This window comes from Leuciscus leuciscus (genome assembly GCF_965113295.1).
Source record: "Leuciscus leuciscus genome assembly, chromosome: 24".
Classification (NCBI taxonomy): domain Eukaryota; kingdom Metazoa; phylum Chordata; class Actinopteri; order Cypriniformes; family Leuciscidae; genus Leuciscus; species Leuciscus leuciscus.
The window spans coordinates 27,046,507-27,073,022 of NC_138723.1; the positions used below are offsets into that span (position 1 = coordinate 27,046,507).

The following is a 26,516-nucleotide window of genomic DNA, read 5'->3' on the forward strand; positions in this document are numbered from 1 at the left end:
TTTTGATGAGTAATGCATCAGTTTAAGAATTTTAAATATACAACCTACCAAAAAAAATACAAATTCTGGTCTAGTTTTGCATCATAATATGCAAAAACATCCATCTCTAAAGAAACATTTGATTCATACTGATCAAAATCCATGCAAGCAATGAAGATTTCAAGCAAGCAAATCCTGAAGAAACAAGCAAGCAAAAAAAAAGTGAAATTGTTTATATGGCTTTATTTTTGGAGCTCACACAGCTTTACCTCTCTGTTCAACATCGGCAAAGCTTGAAATCACATTCTGACTCATGTGGTCAACAGGTAGCAACAAATGCTCTGCATTTTTATGAAAATATAAGCAAAATGTATTGTACATCTCTTCCACCGGGGACAGGCAATACATGGCCCAGAGAACTTTAACGTTGTTAACACGGCTCTGAAATATCAACAACATTTACAAGAGAATTTGTGTATTTGGAACACTTCCCGATTCCGTTTAGAATTGTAAAAATCGCGTCCATTCCTCAGCCCTGGGCCCGTGTAGTCTTAAAATGGTGCGTGATGGCTTTCTCTATCACTCCGTTAATCGCAAATAAACCTGCAAATCCTGGCAGGTCCGTTTACCCAAAAGCCTCATCGTTCTCTATTTACATAAATACGTTGAACCTGCAACACAACAACGTCTGTGATAACATACATTTGCAAGTTAGTGCGCATTGACGTGAGCGTAAAGGCCCCGAATATTACTTGTACAAGCCCTGAGACACGTCAATGCCTCCTTTAATAGTTTAATTATGCATAATATATTACTGAAACTAAAAAGTAGCTTTACCAAACAAGAGTACCAGACTTCTCTTTTTAATCCTGTATGCTTGTATACATACATACACACGTATGTAAAATTACATGTATATATTTTTTTTGTCGTTTTCCCCACACGTGGCACAAGCGATGCATGTCCCTTGCCCCCAACCCCAAATCACAAACACGCCCTCCCTCCCTCCCCTGTTTATCTTATATATATATCAATTTTAATACTTGATGTAGCACTCACACTCCGCAGAAACAAATATAATAATACTAAAGTGAAATCTCCAGATTGAGAAGCGGGATCACGAGGCCCAGCCCTCGGACAGACGCATGCGCTTGACGGAGGGGCTCTGCCGCTCGTCCTGAGAGGGTCTCAGCAGTCCCATGGGCGAGTGGAAGTCGGAGCGGTGTTCCTCGCGGTCGCTGCCGTCGTACGAGCTGCCGCAGCTGCTCAGGCTGTCCACCGGGGAGCGTCCCGAGTCCTGCCGCAGGTGACCCTGCTGGGACGCCTGCTGGGCCAGGGGAGGGGGCAGGGGCTGAGCGTAGCCCCCCGGGGTGCCTCCCGCGCGGTCCCGGGGAGGAGACACGGGTTCCGACTTGATGTGCAGGCTCTGATTGGACGGCAGCGAGAGGGTGGAGCTCTGACATAACTGTGTGCTGCCGCAGTTCCTGTGGGGAGAGAGAGGAGACACGGTTATAGGCCGAGGAACAACGTGACGACTCACTGATGTTACAGTGCTGGGAAATAGATAGTCACAAAACAGGTTATGACCGTATGAGGATATAAATGGTGAAAATGATGAATTTCCCAAAATTTTTGAGAGATTAATGCAGACTATCACTTTTCTAAGACTGATGTTTTTATGCATCTTCGGCACTTTTAAAATTGTCCAAAAATCTGAGATAGCTAGTTACATTTTTATAACACTATACTATCAGCAAAACAATTTAAGTTAAAATTAGTTATATATAGTACTTCTTAATATAATATAATAAAATATAATATACATTCTAAAATTTGTTAAATTTTAGAATGTATATTTTATTTATTTATTTATTATATTAATAAAATATTATATTTAATATAAAATCCCAGATTTCCAATAAAATAATTTAAGTGAAAAATGTAACTGAACAAAAAAAATCGTGAATTTCAAAATGTATTATATTATATTATAATGCATTTTGATATTTTAATTTAAAAAAAATTAATTCCAATAAATGAAAAAAAATCCGATTCCTAGGAAAACAAGTAAAAAGTATATTATTATACAATAAGTATATTATATATTATTTTATATTATATTATATTATATTATTAGTTTGACATTTTTAATTACATTTAAAATTGCAGATCACCAGCAAAACAATTTAAATGAAAAGTTAAAATGAAATACCATGAATTCGACAATGTATTATTATATTATATTATATTATATTATATTATATTATATTATATTATATTATATTATATTATATTATATTCACATTTGTGTTGAATTTTAATTAAAAGAAAATCAAAACTTTTTGGATCCCTCTGTATTTCTAGCCCTTACATCATGATATAACACTGCACATGCCCACAGTGATTTGTCTGTCGTTATAGTGAGTATTACAGCTGATCTTCAGTGTGTTTGGGTGCACAGGTCAGGGGTGAAGATGCTCACCCGAGATGTCCTAGGCCAGAATGCTGCATGTTTTGCTGCCAGCCGGTCATCGAACCCAGATGAAGAGAAGTTGAGCTGTTAAAACCGGTCAGAGAGGACAGGTCTGCACTGCTGAGAGAATATTCTAGAAGGGAAGAGAAAGATCTCTGTTCAACACACTGCATATAGACTGGACTGAATCTCCTGCTTACTGCAACAGGAAGAGGCTGAAAGAACATTGAGTCAATGACGCCATCTGGTGGTGTAATTAAGACTCTTCAAACAGTTCAGATTTACTGAGTAAACTTTAAATGTGCATAGTGTGCACATTTAAAATAATTTGAATATACACTATAGTTCAAAAATATGGGGTCAGTAAGATTTTTTAAAAGAAATTAATTGTATTCAGCAAGGATGAATTACATTGATCAAAAGTGACATTAAAGACATTTATAGTGTTACAAAAGATTTCTATTTCAAATAAATGCAAACAAAAGTTATTATAAATTGTAATAATATTTCACAATATTACTTTATTAAAATCAAATAAACGCAGATTTGGTGATCACGAGAGACTTCTTTCAAAAATATTTAAAAATCTTACTGAACTCAAACTTTTTAATGGTAGTGTATAATACAGTATATATATATATATATAATACGATAAATTATATAATACATAATATAATATATAATATAATAAAGTAATGTCATCAACATTATATTATAAAACAATCAATATAATATAATAAATGATAAAATAATATATAATAATGTTTTGTAATATAATTTAATATAAACAATAATATAATAATATAATGTTGTTTATATTACATTATATTTCATTATATTATATTATATTATATTATATTATATTATATTAAATTCGATGATATTATATTATTTGAGCAGCACTCACCTGTACCGTATGAGGTAGAGAGGGCTGATGGGTAACCGCCCATTCCCTGTCCTGGTAGAGTGGGTGTGGCTACAGACACCACTGGTGTGCTCAGGGACTGGGCGGACTGAGAGTTGTTTATTCTCTGGTTCTGTGGGAAAGAAATATGACATTTAAAACAACAGCGACAGAATTCACGTGCGCAGGACGAACAGTAAATGTGCAGGTGGCATCATATCTGCTCTGTCTAACTGCTTAATAGATATAAGATATATTGATATTTATAGATACATGTGACCAATAACAGGTAATCACCCTGCAATCATCTCACATCCAGCCATCACTGCCGGAGTTTCACTGTTGCTATGGGAACCACTAACGCTGCAGTCCCCTTGGCAACAGAGGAATGAGACTGTTTTGTTTCAGTGTGAATTTGACCAAACTTTCTGTTTGTTTGTCTGTTTCTGTGCTCCGTTTGATGGTTAATCGTGTTTCACTGAAGGTGTGCAATGATGCTACTTACCAGCAACATGTCAACATCCTCCGACTGGTGAGCAGTTAAAAGAATACAGCTCTAATTAGTTCTAGTAAAACTGAAGAAACGTCTTTATGGCATATATTTGATGGTCTGAACTGGTTTTATATGTGCAGTGCTGGTGTGTTTAGCATTAAATCCTCATTGCAACTGATCTTGACGGCCAGTGATCATATTATGGCGTGTGGCACTGGTGATGTGAACTTACGATGGAGGGCATGGTGTTCTTGGATCCGGGGGGGATCAGGACACGCAGGTCCGGCTTGCGGTTGCTCATGCTCATGCTCATGGACGGAGGAGACTTGGCCTGCATGTTCTTACTCATGTTCCCCGGAGAGACCAGCAGACCAGGGGAGTTGCGGTGGTTTCCATACCCGTTTCCTATGGGACAGTGAAAGAGGACGAGTCAGTCTAACACCAATGACCATACACACACTTTCACAATAATATGATAGACAGCAACTGCAAAACATGCTAGAGCAATTTCACGTCACAAATACAATATAGAAGTATTATCAAAACACTGATGGAGATGCCCTGGATTTCTTTTTCATCAATTATACCATAGAAATAAATATTATAAGAAATAAAGCTTTAAATGTCAAGAAATTATGACTGTGTCCCAACATTTGCATAATTGATCATTTAATCACATAAATGTACATTTCAAAGCACGTTTTGTCTAAATAATTTGTAATCAATTTAATTTATAATAACATCAACAATACTTATAGTAATAATTACTACTACTACTACTACTAATAATAATTATTATTATTATTATAACAGTTACACCTTTTTCTGCATTGTTTATACATTTTCTGTATTATTTAATAATAATAATAATTTTACAAAAATAATTATACAATATAAATGTAAAACATTTTATTTTTGAAGGTGCCATTTTTGTGATGTTTATGGAAGCTTTATTAAAACATAAATGTAATTGCGACTTATCTGACAATTCTGACTTCTTTTCTCAATTGGATATCACTACTCATAATTGCGACTTTATAACACTCAATTGTCAGAAAAAAAGTCACAATTATCTGTTAAATTTTTTATTCCATGGCAGAAACAATTTCTTTAAATCTAATAAAATGTATCTCTAAAAATGACCTATTGTTTCTTTTATACAGATTTTCGTTTATATTACTTTGTGCATGATCATTCGCCTGCAGTGACGAGATATACCATGGTCTGTCTGAATACTCGATTCTGATTGGTTGGAAGGAGTGCATTAAAACCGTTTTAGCACAGGTAGTTCCAAGTCAGTTTAATCACCGTTCTTTATTAATGGGCTGCTTTAATTCAGGCAACACACTCACTCACACACACACACACACACACACACACACACACACACACGCACAAAGAGATCGGAGATTGCACTGCGGGACTGCGCACACAGAGAGTTGCTGTCAACGCTGGCCCGCGACTTTTATTAATAAACTCGCTTCACTACTGAAACGCTGCATTATATCACTCATCATTGTCGCTGTTTTTTTAAAGTAAATTTAACTCACAGCTTCAATGCGAGTAGAAAGACAGAGAGACACAGGTAATTCACATGCACATCTCTCTCTCTCTCTCTCTCTCTCTCTCTCTCTCTCTCTCTCTATAGGCTAATTCATTAAAATGTTATAATTCAATCAAATAAATGTAACCTTACTGCACTACTTTATCTCTCTGTCTGATTCAAAGTGGGCAGAATGCTAGATCTAACATAATTTTAACACTTCCAATCAAATTTAGCACTGCAAACATCAGTGACGGCTTTAACGCTTCTCGTCGGGTGGTTCTTTGCCTCCACGTCATGCATTACATTAGTTTAATGCACAGCTAGCTGTGGATTATCCTTTCTATATCCAAGTTTCCCTACTTGGGGAAAAAAAAGATAAAAAAAATCTTTAAAAATAGTCTGAAAAAACTTATGAGCTACTTGTTTGAAGAGGTCAGCTAAACCTTAAAATAAATTGGTGAATCTGACGGCTGTCACAGTTTTTGATAAATCTGTCTAAAATAAAATAAAGTCTTTTCATGGATATTTTATGTTTCCACATGCTCTCTAAGAAGTCAGCTACAATATTAGTTCTGTGGTCTTTTTGAAGACGCTGTCACTAAATTGTTGCCATCTGTCACAATAACGCCACAGAACTATGGGAAAAATGGAATATATGGAAGAAAGAAATTGCAAACGTCGTCAAACGCAGAGCATCGCCATCTTTCCAAAAGTTTACTTTTTTTGACGTTTTCTCCGATGTTTTATAATCACATCTTAGATGTTTTGTTCTTTCCTCCTAAAGACCTATTTCCAGGAACATTTGGAGGTGTTAACCACCTTCAAAAGTCAATTTAGGCTTCTACTCATCATGTTGTCCTCCTGTCATCCACACTTTCAACATTTGCATTTCATTATGCTCCCGTTTGAGTCTTCTGCACCAAAGCAGTGATGGTGTTGACAGCCAGTGAGTTTAAACCCGCTACCGTGACAATGTGCAAAGTCCATTTTCTTTGAGCTTCACTAACACTCTTTCATGCATGCATTGGCTCAAACGTTAACGCTTGTAATCTTTCTCATGAATGAACTGCGTTCACAGACTTTGAAACTACAAACGGTACATAATTTAGGCTTTTTTAGACCTTTTGTGGTGGAATCGCAGCCTCAAATCTTGACATTCTATGAATATAACACGTTATGTTTCCAAACGGAGGTGTTGACTGTTTTTTTTAATGAAACGGTTCTTTAAATATACTATTTAAGGCGCTTCGCCGCAACATCCTACAGCGGTGCGCTGGGTAAATATCCGGGGAGGAACTAGCCAAGCACAAGGAAGCTTTGAATCAAACCGAGTGGCTCCGTCTGTCTATTGAGACAGCAAACATACACGTATGGTAAATATACTGTACATCACTCTTACCTGCACTGGTGCCCACTCCGCTGCTGAGGTCTGGACCCATAAGGCCACCTGAGGATAGGACAGAGAAGACATTAAACAAGACTGACACTCCAAACACGCCTGACTGCCGCCTCCTCCAGACGGACCGCTACACATTCCAGCGTTCATTAAGATACATGCATGAAAGCCAGCATGAAAAAAAAAACCTCCCGTCTGTAAGTCTATCCGAACCCACAAACCCCTGTTCGGCCCTATGGAGAAGATGTCACCGTCCAAGAAAAACCTTTGAAAAGCCTGCGCGGTTTCAGACGTCGCGATCCATGCCAAGACTCATATTTAGTTTTGCTCCTGTAATACGAAGCAAATTGTTCCAGGAGAGCCAAGGATAATGACAGGACAGACGCTGCGGTCTAAAGGACTCTGACCAGAGCACAAAATAGATCTTTTAGACAATAATAACAAGCCCACAGAAGGATTACACTTCCCACACGTATGCCACCACAGACTGTCTTTCTCCACCACTTTGTTCATTTTTCTTCTCATTGCTTCCTCTCTGTCTTTCTATATGCATTCTGAACGCACAGATCTGGATGTTTCTTTTGGCGCTGTGGACCTTTAGAAATTAAACTCCTTTAAGACTTTTCACACTGTCGCACTTGTCTACTAACAATATCCAATGGCACATAATGTGCATCACAGGAGGATTCAGAATTTTTTGTGTCTAAAGCAAATATAATTTTCACCACATATTAAATCAGTCCGTGGTGGTAGAAATTAAACATTTTTGGAATACAAAAAAACAAAACAAAAATTATATATATATATATATATATATATATATATGTGTATACATACACACACATGCAATATATATTTGTATAAAAATCAATATAAATTTTTTTTTTTTTTTTTTTATTACACTTTTTGTTTAAGTTATTATAGACATATAAGTTTCAAATAATTGAACTAACTTAATAAATTATATTTTTTATTACATTTTAATAGTTTTATAGTTTACTCATTTTTAAGTAAAAAAAAAAAAAAAACGATTTGAAAATATATTTAAAACTACATAAATATACAAATACCGGTATATACATTATACATCAGTGCTGTCAAATTGATTAATTGCATCTATTTTAATCGCATGCATATATACTAGTCTGTGTGTGTGTGTGTGTGTGTGTGTGTGTGTGTGTGTGTGTGTGTGTGTGTGTGTGTGTGTGTGTGTGTGTGTGTGTGTGTGTATGTATGTGTGTGTGTATACACACACATAAATACATACATACATATACATATACAGTATATATTTACAAACTTTTATGTAAGATACGATTAATCGCGATTAATACATTTAATATACATGAACTAATATGTGTTACAAATATATATATAAATATGACCAATACAATATATTTTTCTCATTTCAAAACTTTTTCATTATATTTTAATTTAATACAAAAAATGTATGGATTTTCACATTTTCAGATTAATAGTCTGGGTCTGGTAAAACAAATAATTGTCTTTCATGTAAAGATCTAAATTTACCTCAGATCTAAAATCAGTATGTTTTTTTAATAATCAATCCCTGCGACAGTTGAAGAAACACCCATACACATGTGCTCCGAGTACGGATAATGTGTTTTGATAAATCCTAAACTGACCAAGCTTCCTCTTGATGAAACCCAGGCCACAAACGCAAACTTTTCAAAAGGAAGAACGGGAGTTAAAAGGAAAATATGGTCATCTTTATTTGCCCCTTGAAAACCGGGAGTTCCTTTATATAAGCAGCCAAAACTCCCATAGAGACATACACTTTCTTTTTTTTGGGGGGCACTGGGACAACCTCAGGAGTTCTGCTGAGTACACAGTGTTTATATTATAGGCCCGGCCCGGCACAGCTGAGTATGGCTGAAAGAAATATTTGAGCGTATGTAATGATCTGTATGCGGTTTTTGAATACATGCGAGGTGTGTTTTCATAGCCTCAGTGGAGCTGTTGGTGGTCCTCAAGCTGCTTTCTAATGATGTGTAAATGAACATTATTTGAAACTGTACTCCGGTCCGGAGTCCCTGGCAAAGTGGAGAGCCCGGTGCGGGGTCAGTACCTGTGTTGCCTGCACTCGGGGGCCGGTGGGTCACTCCAGGGGACATGCTGTTCCTCTGGAGGGAGGGGTGGGCCAGCGGCAGCAGGTTGGGGTTCAGGGACGCTCCTGGGTGGCTGTAGATCAGGCTGTTGTGGTTGCTCACCGGGATTGAGACGGGCATGTCGTAATTAGACTGGGGGATGGCCTATAAACCAAAATGCATGGAAATCATTCAATTTTGTAAAATGTTTACATCCACAAAGATGAAAAATTTGATATTTTTTGGGGGGATGAAGTGAATTATCAGCCAGGTTGATTAATCTGCCAATGTTTGGCTGTTTTGAGATTCCAAATGGGACATCTGAAACATTTACTGCACTTACACACAGTCTCTGCCTGCTGATCATCAGGTCAATGTCCTCGTTGATTTTGCGATATTTGTCTTCAGATTCTGGACTGTGGCCTGAATCTTCAGCATCAATATCAGGACTGTCACAGCCGTTTAGACCCTTCTTCCTCAGAGTCTGAAACAAATACACAAAAATACTTAAACGCTAGTATTCAACGTGTGAAAATTAAGCATACTGTGTACAGAAAATTACTATATATATATATTAGGGGTGTAACAATATATCGTGTCACAATATATCGCAATACAAAAATGCAATATAATGCATCGTGGATGGTGACAATATGAATAAAAATTACGGTGTGAGAAAAAAATTCAGGTTTTAGTGTTTTAGTGTCAGTACTACATTAAACTGCTATATATAATGTTGAATATAAAGTATAATAATGCAATGGGGGAATATTTGTGAGTCCTGATAATGCCAAATGTCTTATGTTACCAGTAAAAAGTGGCCTACATTATTTTAAATATACTGTATATAGTCAGCGACCGAGTGCAAGCATATTCATCTAAAATAATTCTGTATTTTCAGCTTCAGAATCATGAATATTTTTATTCTGGTGTCTTTATTGTCCTGTGCATTGGGTTACCAGCACCAAGTCCAAGCCTATTCATTTACACCCACAATGTAACCAAATTGAATCAACAGTACATTTTTGTTAACCTTTTACCATATGACTGAGTATTGCGATAATATCACATCGTGAGTTCAGTATCGTGATATGTATCGAATCGTGGGTATCGTTACACCCCTAATATATATATAAATAAACGTAACCATTCCACAGATGCTGTTAAATGAGCTTAACTTGTATTCAATCCTGAATATCACTTTATGACCATGGAGCATTTTCCTGTTTGACCACACGAGGGCTACATTTGAAAACAAATCAAGCTTTTCCTGCTTGTGAAACACGAGCCTTTGATTCCTCTGAAGAGCCTGATCCTTTTATCTGAAGCCTCTGAGAGTCTAGTTTGAGCAAACTTTGACTTAAAATGGAATGAAACTTTACAGTAATCACTTTGCTGTCATTAGCGGTGCTTGTTACGCAAAACAACTCTATTATTATTACCCATGCCAGAAGCTGAATGTTTGATTTTAGGTTTAAATGTTTCCCATGTCAGAATAAGACGCCTCCAGAGTGTTTCGTCTGTGTTTTTGTAAATTAGAATCAGGGTAAAAACTGATCTAAAGTGACATAGAGTGGCTTGGCTAATCTTTCTGCTGGGTCTCAGCGGCAAGCGGCCACATCGCTGGACCACAACAATTCCACTCATTCAAGACATCTCCACCTGTCAGGGCCTTTGCACCTGTCCAACAAATCTCCTCAGCTCAAGGGGCGGGGGAGGGTCCGGGGCCGCAGCCAATCACGGCCTCAAACCCCGGGGATGGCCGTAGAAGGCTATTTTTTGCCCTAGTACCACCCAGCAGCAGCATCCCAGAAACCCTACACCAGCCGTCTGCGGGTCGCTGACACCTCCAGCTCACAGTCCGACCCAGCTCAGTGCTTTTAGAAGCACGGCTGGATCCCAAAGCCTGACATCAGCAGACTAAACATTCAGACTGGCACGAACCGCTCCAGACCAACAGGGGGAGGGTCGTGTTCAGCCGAGCATTCCTGTTTAGTTCATTACACACCAAAGACAGGACAACGACGAGAGCGGGACAGAACTTTAATGTCTCGAGTTTTTATAGATTGAATGGCGAACAAGTGAAGATGTTTGCTTAAAATAGTTGTTCACCCAACAAAAGAAAATGTACACACATTTTATGTCACAAAAGATATTTTGAAGAACATTGAAAACCAAACAGGTTTTTTTTTTTGGTATTATTAATATACTAATACGGTTTCTATTAGTATTTAGTATAAATATACTATTAAGTTTAATTTATTTTTTAGTTCAGTTTTAGTTTTTATTAAGTAATATAAGTTAGTGGATAAACAAACTTATCAGTTAATTGCCAAGTTGCCATTTTCATTTAGTTTAAGTTTTTCATCTAATATTTATATTTTATATTATTTCAGCTTTATTTCAATTAACATTCTTTCTTTTTCTTTTTCTTTTTTTTTTTCTTTTTAGTTAAAACTCCCCCTGTGGTGAAAATCAAGCTTTTAATGTTTTTTATATGTCTATATGTGGTGTTTTTAATGTGCTTTTAGACAAACCATGTGCAAATTCATAAATCAACACCATTGATGAGTATTTTCTCCTTAAAACTGCAGTGAACCAAAGATGCGGTTTGAAATCACTGGTGTTTCTGACGTCACAAACTACTTTGTAACCAATCACGTCAACGTGTGAGCTGGAGTGAGTGAGTGAGTGGAGGCGGGGCTAATTTGCATATTCATAGAACCGCATATACTAAATGAGGCAAGGGTGTAGAGTTACATTCAAGCTATTTTAAGGCATGAAGATTTTTTTTCAAGGAAAAAACTTTTAAATATGTCATTTTGGTGATCAAAGGTGAGTTTTAAGGGATAAAATGATTGACTACAGGGGGACTTTAATGATAATAAGCTGGTATGGACAAAAAACCACAGAAGCGTTTTTCTAAATATCTTATTTTGTGTTCTGCAGAAGCAAGTCAGTCAAGTTTGGAACGACATGAGGCAGAGTAAACGATGACAGAATTATCATTTTTTGGTGAACTATGCCTTTAAGTCAGATTTTGCACCTTAGAAAAATACCACATCTGTTTCCTCAAAAAGATCTCCGCAACGACTCAAATGGTGCTTTGTCAAAATAAGTCAAGTTTCAATATGAACTCAATATGAATTTGTCATCAATTTCTCCCAAGACCATATTATCTGGCATATACCATCCAGATTAATTTTATATCTCTATATTTTAGTGTATGCAAACTCTTCACTCATTTATGCATAATTTAACTTCTCTAAACATCTGAGACAAAGTTGCCCAAAACATGGCTTAAGTGAACATATAAACCCATATACTTTTGCATTTAGTTGTGTTACGAAATGCCCCAAGTGAGACTCATAACAGAATTACAGCAGCATTCCATTGCCATAAAAAAAAAGAGTCTAATTTATATCCATGTTAATTTTTCCAAAGTACTTATAAGGAAAAACATCTCAGAGTTGATTGATTCTTAGACCCAAAATGAGTCTGTATCTGAATGTAAATGCTGGCATTTTGTTGCATTTCAATGCAATGTAAATAAAACTTCTCCTGAAAAACCTCCTGAGCTATGAAAGCAAACAGCCAGATTGATGTCTCCTGCCTTTATAAATGTTTGTTGATTAATTCGCTTCAAGTAAAGTAAAGAAAAAAATGAATTCAGCTATGCCTTAAGTTGAAGCGTGCTGTCATGAGGGCAGAGAGGAGAAGAAAGGAGAGACACAGCCATCAGCGCCTCCTTCTGCTCCTAGTCCTCTCAACTCTATGGAGACTTGCTCCTAATTAAACCAGCGCTGCATCCCTCTCCCACACGGCATCCACAGCCCCAGTCCGTCCGCACGTAGACACGGCGTCCTATATAGCGAGCGATCCGGTAACCTTCAGCGGAGAAATGATGTTGTGCGTGCACTAGCAGGTGGTAACGTGTGGAGACAGCTGACCAATGCCGTTTGTTGGCCAGCAGCTGACGAACCGACTGACTGACTGAGTGTGTCACGTCACCGCGTACCCTCTTCTGAGGTCCACATGGGTGGTCTCCCTTCACCTCAAACCAGGCTCATTACAATCCACTGTGTCAGGAGACTCGTTAAACAAGGGCAAAGTCTGAGAAACGGGAGTCGAACGGCACACACACCAACCCAGAGGACAATTATATTACTCATAGGTTGCTCAATCATTGCTCGGGAGACTTTATGGGGTTCTCATTCATATTTCCTCTCAGCTTTGCTGCTGATGTTTCTCCTCGAATGCACGAGAAATAAAAATTGTTGACATATTGTTGACATATTTCTCATCGGTTGCTCTTTTATAGCTCAAGAGCCTTAATGGAGTTCTTAATTATGTTATTAACATTGTCTCAGATGTTTCATATAACATTTTATAGGATATATATTAAAATAGAAACAAATGAAACAACTTAAGAGTGTTTTGTTCAGAGGTTGCTCCTTCATAACTCAGGAGACTATGGATTTCTCAATTATGTTTCATTTAAGCATCAACTTCATCTCAGATGTATCTCCTCAAAGATAAATATAAAAGAAACAAATTTACATTTATTAATTTAGCAGACGCTTTTATCCAAAGCGACTTACAAATGAGAACAATAGAAGCAGTTAAACTAACAATAGGACAACAATATGCAAGTGCCATGACCCTTCCCAGTTTAATCTAACGTTAATAAGCCCAGTATGTGTACTTTTTTATTAACATTGTCTCAGATGTTTCTTATAAAATTTGATATGATATATTCAAATATAATGTATATTTGTACAAATAAAATGTATATAAAATATACATAAAAATATAAAAGTATTTAAAATATTAAAAAAAAAATATTTTTTACAAATGAAATGATTCTTGGCAAAGTCAGAGTGTATCACTCATACTGTAGGATATTGTTTCTTAGTTCAGGAGTTCTTATGTCTCATTTAAGAATCAGATATTTCTCCTAAAATGAGAAAAAAGAGAAATAAAAATCCTTTTACACCGTAAAACAAAATTAATGGCTTACATTTTTGAGTACAATCAAATTGGATGTTTAAAAAAATTCAAATGAAATTACATTAAACTGACTTTTAAAAATGTATAACATGAAAATTGCTTAAATAATTTTGATGAGTTAAAGCAATGTAAAACAATATGTTATAACCTATTGATCATATATAATGTTTTACTGTGTAGAGACAAATGAGAGAATTCTTGACAAGTTGAACTGTCAAGAGTGTATTGCTCATAAGTTGTCAGGTCTCATTTAAGTATCAGATGTTTCTTTAGGAGTATTACAAATTTAAACAAGTGAGATTCGTTAAAAAACAGTAAGAGTATAGAGCTGAACGACATGAGAAGTAGGAAAATCTCTAGCCACGTTGCTGTCTAGGAGAAACAATCGAAACATTGAAGAGACCTCATGTGTGACTTGACTTCCCTTTAAGGAACATGCACACACACCAAGGTGGCACTGCATTTTGCCCGTCTACATAAACACAGACCACATCCAAGACGCCCAGAAAAAAGCAATCAAACTGAGAGCATGTGACCACAAAAAGGCAGCTCGGTTCAAGGAAACGTCGTCTTATTGTCTCGTGTGTCAGTAGGGATATTCACCTAAGAACTTATTCCACATCTTCAGATGAGCATGTGTGTGTGTGTCATGTTTGCCTGTGTGGAAAGTTGTTGATTTACTCAGTGACTCACAAACTGGCAGCACAACACTTCGCACAGACAAGTGCAGCCGCAGTTATTGTAACACAAAAGCATGTTGAAGCGAAAGGAAATGGCAAATTGTCAGTACGAAAGGCACAGAAAGTATCCAAATAAGACTGGATTTGTGTTGCCGAAACACTGGTAGATCAAGCTTGATTTATTAAAAGCAGATGGATCTGTGTGGAAAAACGAAAGCCGTACTGATTCCGACCGTAAAAGAAGCGGAATCCTATTAGAGACGTACGAGTTTGCCAGAAGGGACGCCCCCGTTCCTGCGGCAGGTCGCATGGCCAATGCGTGGCACTGTCTGGCCCTCCTCCAGCGCTCTTTCCACCAGCTGCTCTGACCACAGCAGCTGGGCAACGTTTGGAAAATGCCACACTGGGGACTTCTGGGTAATTTACCTCCTTTGATGCTCTCAGTACCCTATAATAACGAATCAAAGGCCCTCTCTTTCACTGCCACGAGTTGAGCGCCGTGTGTTTGGTATTAAACGCACTCGAGAGCATAATTACGACAGTGACCGACCCAATGGATATCCAATCCAACCGCAAGGAAGCGGAAGAGTGTCCCGAAACCGAGTTGGGCTCGAAAAAAAAGGGAACGTCCTATTCTCCCTGGTGTTCTTGGGTGGCTTTGGAAACGACACCTCCCGACTTCTCATGCTTTGCAGCTGACGCGGGGCAAGAATTCCTCACCAGGATCATTCCTGGGAGAACCGGGCCAAAGCAGGCCCACATTTATGAATTTTAAACAATTCCCTCTTTGGCCTTTCTGTAAATAATCACACACATGCATGTCATCACTTTACATTCCTTGTCATGTGACCACTCAGCAAGCTTTTTCCATTGCCGCATCTATAGAGGACAGTATGGTTATTCATGTTAAATTATGGCTGATCAAGCCCTTTAGAACACAAAGCCCTTTACTGTAGCCCAATAATGGGCTCTTGTGGGCCCCAATCATTCATAGTCACCAAACTGAACTGTATTTGACATGTAGCACGCCACGATAATGGCCTGACTCGACTTGCCACGGCATCTACAATCGGTTGCAACACCATAAAGAAATAAAGCATTCCTCTCTCACCATCAATTAACAGCTTTTGTCTTTATGAACTCCTTATCAAGGGCAGCAAATCTGGAAATAGTCTTCAAAAACATTATTGTTGCCGGCTAACAATTAGCACTCTCAGAAAGAATAGAGTCCTGGTAAAAGCGAACTGTTTAGTGCTGCGCTGGCTCGCCGTTGGGTCTTGGAAAACCTGACTCACGCAACAAGGTTCAGATTAATCGTGGAATGTAAAACCGCCCTCTGATGTCGTTCAATCGAGGATGAAGAAAACAGGGCAGTAAATACTGCGTTTCAAACTCTAAGCATGAGCGGATCAGAACAATGACCCAAATGTGGGCTGAGTTCACTGCACGCTCGAATTTCACACCGTGTTTTCAAGTTTACATAGCTGAACAGATGGCAGATATGAGCCGACAGAAAGCGTCTGGGAAGTGTAGAGGAGCATGCCACAAGAAGTCACGTAATCAAATGAACTCTCCGTTTCCTCTCTTAAAAGTGTGAAAATCCCACCCTAACAAGTTTGATGTAAGCGTTAGTGAAGTACGCAGCTGTCTGTGGTCAGTTTTTCTCTCAGAGAGAAAATCGAGTGGGGGGACAAACAAGCGTGGTTGTTCTCTCTCTCTCCGGCACTACACTCCTATTCTTCTCCATTTTCCTTGGCACGACTGCCGGGCCGGAGCTATTTTTAGCTGTGCTGCTTTCTATTTTTAGGTAACTACCGGTTTTCAGGCATTTAATGGGGAAGGACCATGTAAAAACACAAAGGGTTGGAATGGGGAGGAGGTCTGGCACACAAGTTGGGCGTCTGCTCCTTATTTCCAACGCTATGAGAACTTTAGCCTCTTTCTGCCCAGGACAGAGGACGGAAAAGGGGCAGCGGGGTAAAGAATGTGAAAGTCCTCCATCTTATAAATAACCACGAGTCTCAGGCCAAAAGCGCAAAATACAACACGCTGTTACTAAGTGAAGCAGTATACTCATGTTAAACCGTTTGTGAAAAAGGAGGGGTGAAGGAATGCAAAACAAAGATGTCTCTCTTTTGGTAAAATTCCTAAAGAGTGTGGCACAGATTTATTTTGGGGGGGGGGGGGGATACACATTTGTATCATTACTTTTATTTTTAATACTATTCATATTTATAATAATTAAATAATTCTATAAATATATACACATGCATATTTAATCAAATTGTTGATCACAAATGGGCTGTAATGGCAGTAAGCTCTAGTTCCTGGCATCCTCTTGATGTTGTGACTGCAATGTGACAGTGTTAATACAGAGTAGTATAAGCCTTTCAAATCTGATTCACGGATTTAATCTGTCAATCGTCATCAAGGTTCAACCGAAGATCAAGTGCCATCATGCGTGCATGCAACCAACAACTCTAAATACACCAGAGAACCATTGCTGCAGCAAGCAATCACATAAAAACACTTCTAATCATTATTTGATCAAAGATTGCACACTCGATTGTGCAGCAATGACTTTAGACAAACCTTTTCACCTGGAGAACAGTGAGTGAACCGAGCATGCAAAAAAGCAGTGCTTAAGAATGCATTGGCATGCAACTACATGAAGACAAATTATCTAAATTAGGAGAGAAGAAAAATGTTTGAGGCAAATGTGCCTGAAATGGAGCCAGCTTATAAAAGTAGGTTGACTATGTTTTCTTCGTTACATTTAAAGTCATATTGATGTGCCAAACGCTGGAGGCATGTTTTCTCAGAGGTTTGTGTGGGTGAAATTGGAGGAGGGGAAGGTTGTCACCTCCAGTGCCTTCTAGCACAAGACCAAACACAAGAGGTCAACTACCATACGCACAGAGCTTTGCTCAATCTCATTAGCCGGCCATGTAGCCATTAACAGCACGACCTTTGGAAATAATTAACATTTTCCTTCCTTGCGCCAACGGTCTCATTGACAATTCTCAGCAGAGCGCGAACTCTAAGGTGTGGGGTCTGGAAAACATGCGGTTCACGGGGGACGGCATGGGGTTATAGTGCACGCTGTCAGTTTTTAGGATTAAAAGGAGCATTTTCAGATTACACTAATCGAGGAAATGGGATTACCCTGGCTCCTTACTGGCTTGGCAGGGTGTCCATGAGATTTGCCTCGTGGAGACGTGATGTGTCTCCTCTCATGAGGCAAGCCATGCTGTTTTCCCTCTCAGCCTCATAAAAAACCAGCAGAATCCCAGCTAAGTCTGACCCCAGGGCCTTGCTTGTAATGCATGTGTCAACGTTGCAAATGGCCTGTCGAACGGTGGTACACTAGACTGAACAGTCAAAGTATAATAATAGAGTTTGAATTTGCAGCTTGTTATGTGCAAGTGAAGTGAGTTGTGAAACAATAACCGGCTCATGCTCGAACGCACAGAGATAAAGAGATCCTTCACCGCAACTGAGCTCTTATAAACGCCCCTTTCAGCATCTATACTGTTATTCCTCATCCTTACAGCGTGTTTTTCTTCATCCCGTACTTAGTAAGAGAAGAGTTTGTTTGTGTGGCACCACCAGGGCTCTACGCAAATCAATCGGGTGTTTTTACTGGAAAAGGGACTTTTCCAGGGGAAATATTTTTCCCACTGCTCCCACTGGGAGCGCCATGGCCTTTCATGCATGTGGGGTGGGAACCTTCAAGTTCTCTCTTCCCAAACTCAGGCTTGACAGGTGGTTTGGAAGAGCTGAGAACAGTTTCACAGTTGCTCTTTGGTCTTTCAGTCACGATTTCAGCAGAAGACGCTGAAGTCTTATATTGGTGGACAAGGAAACCCTTACCTAAAGCAACCCCACGTGTGCCCCGTGACCTTTTCAGGAGCTCACGTGTCGCAAAAAGTGGCGGCGATGAGCAAGCAAGATCTTAAGTCTCCGCGTAGGGCACCTGGTTTGGCCAGTGGCACCTGCCGTGTCCTCCTAAACCTGTTGCGTAACGCGGTCCTGACGAGATACAGTAAAGTCCTCGTCCCTGTCCTTTAGCTCAGCCTGATCTGTTCTTACAGACTGCAACGGCATGTGCCAAACATCTTTTGCAAGGACTATTACAACATGTTCCCTAACAAATCACCAGCAAAACACGGGCCAGGTGTCAAATCCTATCACTTGCTCACTCTTCAGAAAATAACTGCCGGTCAAAAACAGAGCAAACTTTCTTGATGCTTGATGATTCAAATAATGCTTGAATAATACTGAATTTATTTGGCAAACACTTTGATTGGGATGTCTAAATTGTGCATACTGCCAAGGGGAACTCACCTCCACGATGTCCGAATTCGTCCGACTCTCATGGGGCTCATTGTACTCAGTGTATTTAAGCAGAACTTTGTCCATGTCGGTGCTGGCGTACTGGAACAGTTTATTAGTGCTGTTGAAGATGATGAGGGCGATCTCACAGTCGCACAGAACGCTCAGCTCGTAGGCCTTCTTCATTAGTCCAAACTTCCTCTTTGTAAACGTAACCTGATAAACAAAAGAACAAGGAGAGGGTTACACTGGGATAGATTTGATACCTTCTCGTTCAATGACATAGACATAACGTATTAGTCTACTTGTTTGGCAATGATTGCAAAATGGTTTACAACCTTGATAGACAGTTTGATGTCAACCAACAGAGATTGTTACCAGCATGTGAAGTCCTCAACAGATTTCTTAACTATAGCTTATCCTTCATCAGATTCACCAGACAGCAGATCTTTTCAGCAGCAAAGTAATTAGCATTTCCGTCCAAGCAATGCTCATAACTTTCAAACACTTACTTCCCCACAACTTGTGAACCGATACAATAAAATTAGGGCTGTCAAGCGTTTAAAATTTTCAAATGAAAATACACTTTAAATAAGAAACTAAAACTGGCAGTAGGTGGCGGTAAATTTCTAAATGAGTAAGTCATTGAATCATTTGAAGTAAATGGCTCTCTTTATGAATGGGCCATTGAATCATTAGTTCAACCAATTGATTCGCTCAAAACGCGGATTCATTCAGAAATCAAACACCTTTCTGTGTTGCTCGGAGACATAGGTAATATTTTCTATTCGGGACAAAAACAGCACCCGTGTGATGCTTAAATATATCATGATAAATATGAGACAAAAACTAGTACAGGGGCATTTTTGCCCTGATATCTTGAATTTTAGGGGCATTCATTCTATAGGCTCCATCATACAGTGAGTTGTTGCCCTGCTTCAACTCATCACCAATAAACTGTATGAAATGTAAGATGAACTACATATGTCCGGAGAGGGGAGGATATAAATGCGTTAATAATTTTAACGCGTTATTTTCCCCCTTGACTAATTAATTTAATTAATGAGCTAAATCGAAAGCCCTGAATAAAATATGAACTTCATTGACTTGTATTTGCAATTCATTTCACTAACATTTGCATGACTTGCGTAAAAGGCCCCATCAAAGTGAAACTTATTGCTTGAGTGTACAGGGTCCCATCCATCCAAAACCAAACTGTTTGACAGGGTACTCTGGTTAGAGAGCTATCAGAGCTCTACGTGCCATGCTAAATTTAGACTGGGGAGTTCAAGGTGAAATTCTGCCCAGCACGCTTCACAAATTGACAGCCCCTGGGTGGCAGGGTTCATAGGATTGCTTTGGCTAATGATGACCCAGCATCACCTAGGCACGCCGGCAGCGTTGCACACATTCCATTTGGAAAGGACAATTTCCCAAAGACACCATTTAAACCCTCACAGAACAAACTCTCCATCTGTGATGAGAATGAAATTCAGTGCGAAACAGCCGCACAAAACTCAAAAGAACTCTCTTGGGCATCTGACTGAAATATTCAAACTCTGGATTATTCAATTCTGGCATCAAAACAAGATAGAAAGGAAATGTTATTGCTAAGAGTTGGCTCTTTGAAAGCTTAGGAACCTTAATGGAGTTCTCATTTATGTCTCATATAAGTAGCAGATTCAGAGGAAGAATGAATGAAGAACCAAATTAGACAATTGCTGACATACAGTAATAGTGTACTGCTCAGAGACTGCTCTTTTTAATATCTCAAGAGGTTCTCAATTATGTCTTAAGAAAGTATCAATTTTCTTCTCTTAAAATTAAATAGGACACAAATAAATGCATTTCTCAGAGGTTTCTCTTTCATAACTCAAATGGCTCATTGGAATTCCCAATTATGCAATTATGTCTCATTTAGGTATCAACCTTGTCTCATTTAGATGCATTTTTTTGGCATATGCCTTTTATCCAAATTACCACTTACATTGCATAGGAATACACTTTATCAGTTCATGCATTCCCCGGGAATCAAACCCATGAATTTGGTGTTGCTAGCACCAGGTTGAGCCAGAGCTATTTTTCTAAAATGTTTCTTTTAAAATTCCTCAACACAAATAAAAATACCAAATAGACACAAAGTATAGATACAAAAAAAATCCACAATGATTAAATAGCTTTGCCTAAACTCTAGAGGAGACATATGTGAGATTGCTGAGGTCTTTTTCTAACAAATCTGAGAAGCAGGAGACTATTTGTTCTCCATTTAATCTAATTTCTGTCAAAGAGAGAAGGCCCTAATCCACATGGTGATGGTGGTGTTTGTGTGTTCCTGATCCCTGTGCGTGAGTTCGGACGTCATGCGCCCTGTCACAAACAAACTCCAGCAGGGTGATCTTCTCACTCCTACAGCTCAGCACGCTGATGCTCTCACCTCCACATGATTTAGATTACGCTCTCTCACACACACATGCACATGCACCGGGAGCGACAGATGTCTTACACATGCTCACTGAGACGCCCCCACACACACATACGCTCGCCTTTCACGTGCTGCATGCATTCAGCGCCATGTTCAGCCTGTCTTGATTTACCTTAGATGTCTGAGTCACAAAGACATTTTCCTACATGCTTACTGTTGGTAAAGTGCACTTTGAGGCAGAAGCTAACCTTATATGAACATGCTGCCCTGGTAAAAGAATCATTCACGTTTATTTCGTAGAATCTGCTGCGGGGTAAGACGTCTCACACAGAACATCCCCTCTGAGCTCCACCACACGGGAAAGGGTGGGCGTGGAGGGGGGCTAATCGTGCCACTGCACTGGGGTCAGGAAGCACATTTGAGTGCATTTCCTGTCATAACAGGAAGGGTCCAATGGCTTCCCCTGCACAATGGCTTTGCCTCGGTTTCCGGCCTTATGCTGGTCACTGAAGGGGGTGGAGACAGGTGGGGGGGGAGGGGGAGGGGGGGATATAGATGACAGCCATTTATCCTGAGCCCTGAGCTGTTGTCCACTTTAACACTAAAGCATTGTTCAGAAGGACAATAAGTAAAGCAACAGGCTGAACACGTAACCTTTTATTATTATTATTATTAAAGCGCTCTTCTGATAAAACCTCTGAGAAAAATACACAATTTATTCAGTCATGGACACTTAAAAATAACGGTTCTGTCCTTTTTTTTTTGTTTGTTTGAGTTTCTGAGTTGGCTAAAGTTTTTTGACGTTACATTATAGGTCCTTCAGATCAGAATTTTGGTTTCTTTTTTTCTTTTTTTTCTTTTTATCTACAAAAGAAAAAAAATTATCACAGTTTCCTAAAAAATCCTGAAAAATTCCTGATCAAGAAACATTTCTGATTATTATCAATGTTGAAAACAGTTGTGCTGCTCAATATTTTTGAGGAAACTGATCTATTTTTTCCAGGATTGTTTTTTTTTATGAATAAAACATTCAAAAGAACAGCATTTATTTGATATAGAAATCTTTTGCATCACTATAACATTATTTTTTATCAAATAAATGCAGCTTTGGTGAGCATAAAAGACTTTCAAAATCTTTTTATAATCTTACCAACCCCAAGCTTTTGATCGGTAGTGTGTGTAGATCTGAGTTGATCAGTTCAAAGCTTTTACCTAATATAGCTATTCTGTATTAAATTGAGATTGCCTTTTAAATTAAATTAAAGTCTGGATTGAGGTAGCAAACAGGATGCAGAAAATGTATATTTTTAACTCAAAAAGCAAATCTTCAAGACAAACTCTGAATGCTGGCTAGACAAAGCCTTGTTTGTGAGGATAAAAGTTTAGAAAGATTCAAGAACTTGAACCTGTATTGAATTTCTGTATTGAATCTTCCTGCCGTTCCCATTCAAATTCCAACTTGAGTTTAACTAAGTTCACACTTCAATTCTGAGGGCTACGTGACGGTTATTAGCTCATTAAGAGCTGGCGCTCTGCTGGTATGACCTGCAGCTATCAGTGTTAGCCATGAAATTGAATAGTTCCCGCTCCAAATCATGATCTCACGGTTGGCCCTGCGCTAGAGTTCATCCACAACACATGCCCAGCTTTTATGCGGTTAGGAAAAAAAGTAATACTAAAAACCTTATTTATGAAGTTCTGAATGAAATAAAGCACGTGAACCCAAAGTCAAAACCCCTTTTCCATCAGGACAAGACATACTGGTTGAATCAGGAAGGTAAGAGGTTGGTGTGCTTCATAAGTGTTGTCAGATGTGGCTACAGATCCTGTCTAATTGCCCGGGTGAGTAATAAGCTGGAAACTCTCGTTGTGGTGAATGATACACCCGTGGTGGAGGCACGGTTTCCTCCACTCCATTACAAACCTCAATTATTCACACTCTACACATCTTATCATCTAATGCAAGAGCAATGCATTTAAAACGCCAATTAAAGAAGCATTAAAAACGGCAATTATGATGATTTAGGATAATTATATTTCACATTCACACACAAACACGCAACACACATGGGCAAAACTACAGCAGCCATGCAGTCCGAAGTGAGAATCCAGTTTGTGAGTGTCTTGTGACACTGTCGTCAGAAGCTGCTGGCACTTCCTTAAGTGTGTGTGTGTGTGTGTGTGTGTGTGTGTGTGTGTGTGTGTGAGAGTATGAACTAAAGATTTATTGCATTTCTGTGAAATGAGCGTCACATCTCCATTCTTTCCTTCCAGATAACATCTCTTTTACCTGTCTGTTGCGTTCGTCCATTATCCGTGCAATCTGAATCTTTTTCCTCCCCATTATTTCGGCCTGGTATTCCTTCCTATTCCAAAATTATTGTACACACTTGTCTTCCTTCCTCTCTCGCTGTCTCTGTCCGATCCTCAACGCAGTCTTTCCTCTTCGCTTGTTCCTCTTATTTCAAAGACTCCGGCATCCGTTCCTGAACAGACAAGACAGAGTAAGAGATACAGATTTGATCAGACAGGCGTTGATATCATTCAGTGCTCACATGGGGGAAGAAACGAAACAAATTGTTGGTATAAATACAGTATATATACACATCATGTCACACTGAAGACTGAAGTAATGGCTTTGCATCACAGAAATTAATGATATTTTAAAGTATATTGAAATAGAAAACCATTATTTCAAAATGATATTACTGGGTTTTTTTCTGTATTTTTAATCAAATAAATGCAGGCTTGATGAGCAAAGAATGTTTTCTTTCAAAAACATAAAAAATTGTAATGTTTCCAAACTTTTGACTGTAGAAATTAATGTACTTCAGAAAATATGTTTTTTTTCAATTAAGATTCTTACACCGTTGGCATGCCATACTGTTTTAAGGAAAAATGTAATGATGTTTTGCTTTCATGTAAATTAAATAATAATAAATAGCTGATTTGATATGGTCTGAACAAAATTGAGCAAATGTGAGTGTCCAAAACTTGCTGCCATATTTAAATAATAAAATATGAAATATTTTAAATTGATCACATGTTATTATATTTTAAGCAAATGTACTTAGGAACTAATATTTTTTTGAATAATAAGATTTGGTTTCAGAGAATACATCTTGAGTTTTGTTCATTCCATTGGCATATACTTTTTCATATTGTTTTAAACAATTTAGTGATGTCTTTGCTCAGATATACATTAAAATATTAAATATTGCTTAAACATAATTTGAGAGGATTTTCACAATTAGTTGATTTTTTTTTAAGTAACTACATTATAAATTTAAGTGATGTTCGCATGTGCAAAACTCGCTGCCATAATGACAGAAAGTAGGTAGTTGCCATGGTGTTGCCATGTGGTTTCTGGGGTGTTCTGGGTTGTTTCTAGGTGGTTTACTTGATAAAAGTATTATGGTCTCTTAGAAAAGTGTATGTGCAATAGTAAGTAGTTTAGGAAGCACCATTACTTATAAATAGCACAGGTTTTCATCACTGATACAGATTGGCATGAGCCCTGCAATGTCCTCTGACCTCAGAGAGCACAAGTACCTGGTTGAAGACCAGAGCAACTTGTACAAGAGGAAATAAAACTCAAGGGCAACCCACAATGCAAATGAGATAAAGCAGTGAGCTTTGGGGAGGGAGAGGGACGGAAAACACACTCACAACAAGAGGGACGGAAAAACACGTGGCCGGCATAGAAACTGAAAATCAGAAGCAGAGATCTGCTTCTCATGACTTAAACATGGTCAACAACTTGGCAATGCATGCTTCAATATGGTGACCTTTTGATTATACTTCAAGTCGACTGATAAAAGCCAGAGAGATGTGAAGGATTTGTGGAGGAGAGATGGAAAAATCAGATGATACATCAGAAGAGGAAGTTACAGGAATGTTGTGACAGCTTTTCATTTGAATTTGAAAAGCATACCAAACGATAAAAGCCTCGGCAAGCTCCGCTCAGACAAGAGAGGACGCCAACAAAAATGGAAACTAACAGTAAATTCAAGACAGCGAGATCAAATACTGAGTGTCTTTTGGCAGAGGTAAAAACTGCATTCAAAGTCCAATAAAACACTATTTCATTTGGACTTTTATGGATCCTGTTATTTGTGCAAAAACACCATTGTACTCAAGATCTACATCTACCTTATCCAATTTAGCTTACAGCATGATGGACGGCCACTCAGTGAGCAACACCTTACGTAACTAAGCTTTTCAGGACATGTAATCCATTAAATCCGGACTCAAAGATTTCCCTTTAGCCACTGGGCCGCTGATGTCCAACTAACTGATCAGGTCTGCTTATGCGTAGCGCTTTCATTTCAAGATCAGCGTCTTATACATTATACATTGTGTCTTGTTTGACTTGTTTGAAGTCTTTTATGCAGTTAAGCAGCCATATTTGAGCAAAGAATCAATCACAATCAAGTATCCAAGTTATTTTTAAATTATGGCCAATAACCAGATTTGTAAACTACAAATAAAATTCTACAATTATTTAAAAAATGGAGTTGACTACATAAATAAATCTAATGAACAAAATAAGTGTATTTAAAATAGTTGTATTACATATAATGTATATATAATATAAAAAAAATATATAAAAAATTTAAATAATAAATATTCCTAACATAATCTGCTTCCAGTATCAGACCAATGGCAATAATTAAACAGATGGATATCAATATTGAAAAATCTTAAATTTTTTAAAGAAAATGTCAAGTGAAATAAAATGAAATAATGAAAGGAAATGAAATAATGAAAAAAAAAAAACATAACATAACATATTCTGATTCCAATATCGGACTAAAGCTGAAAGATGATTTTTTAAAGAGGTAATTGCCAGGTAAACATGGTGAAATTGTGAACACGCACTGGGAAAAAACCCCACAGGAACTGGACATGTCGAGGCAAAATGGCTTAGAGGTCAGAGATGCTAGTGTGTTTACCCATGTGACGGAAAGATAAAGACAGAGAGAGAGAGAGACAGGCGTAGGAGGAGCTGCTGTGTTACTTGAGTAGGAGGGGGGGGGCGGCCCAGTGCCACGAAACCAAGAGCAGGGATCTCCAGAGAGTAATGTGCAACATTAAGTCACTTTGTTAATCTGCTCTCTGCTTCTCCTGAGGGTAGCAGGGGAGGACAGATATCTCCTCACCCTGTGAA

At 38.3% G+C, this 26,516-nt stretch overlaps 1 protein-coding gene across 1 annotated transcript in view; it reads right to left on the reverse strand.

Moving 5' to 3' along the window:
• Nucleotides 1-202: 202 nt before the first annotated feature.
• Nucleotides 203-26,516, reverse strand: part of mef2ca (myocyte enhancer factor 2ca) — a 37,197-nt gene continuing 10,883 nt past the window's right edge. Inside the window, exons 2-10 of the mRNA XM_082157022.1 lie at nt 23,637-23,832; nt 18,937-19,140; nt 9,243-9,383; nt 8,881-9,064; nt 6,795-6,842; nt 4,082-4,254; nt 3,360-3,489; nt 2,462-2,585; nt 203-1,463 (exon numbers count right to left, since the gene is read on the reverse strand). Of these exons, the coding sequence (XP_082013148.1) occupies nt 1,097-1,463; nt 2,462-2,585; nt 3,360-3,489; nt 4,082-4,254; nt 6,795-6,842; nt 8,881-9,064; nt 9,243-9,383; nt 18,937-19,140; nt 23,637-23,690 (1,425 nt within the window). The 5' untranslated portion in view covers nt 23,691-23,832 and the 3' untranslated portion in view covers nt 203-1,096. The remainder of the gene's footprint in view (nt 1,464-2,461; nt 2,586-3,359; nt 3,490-4,081; nt 4,255-6,794; nt 6,843-8,880; nt 9,065-9,242; nt 9,384-18,936; nt 19,141-23,636; nt 23,833-26,516) is intronic.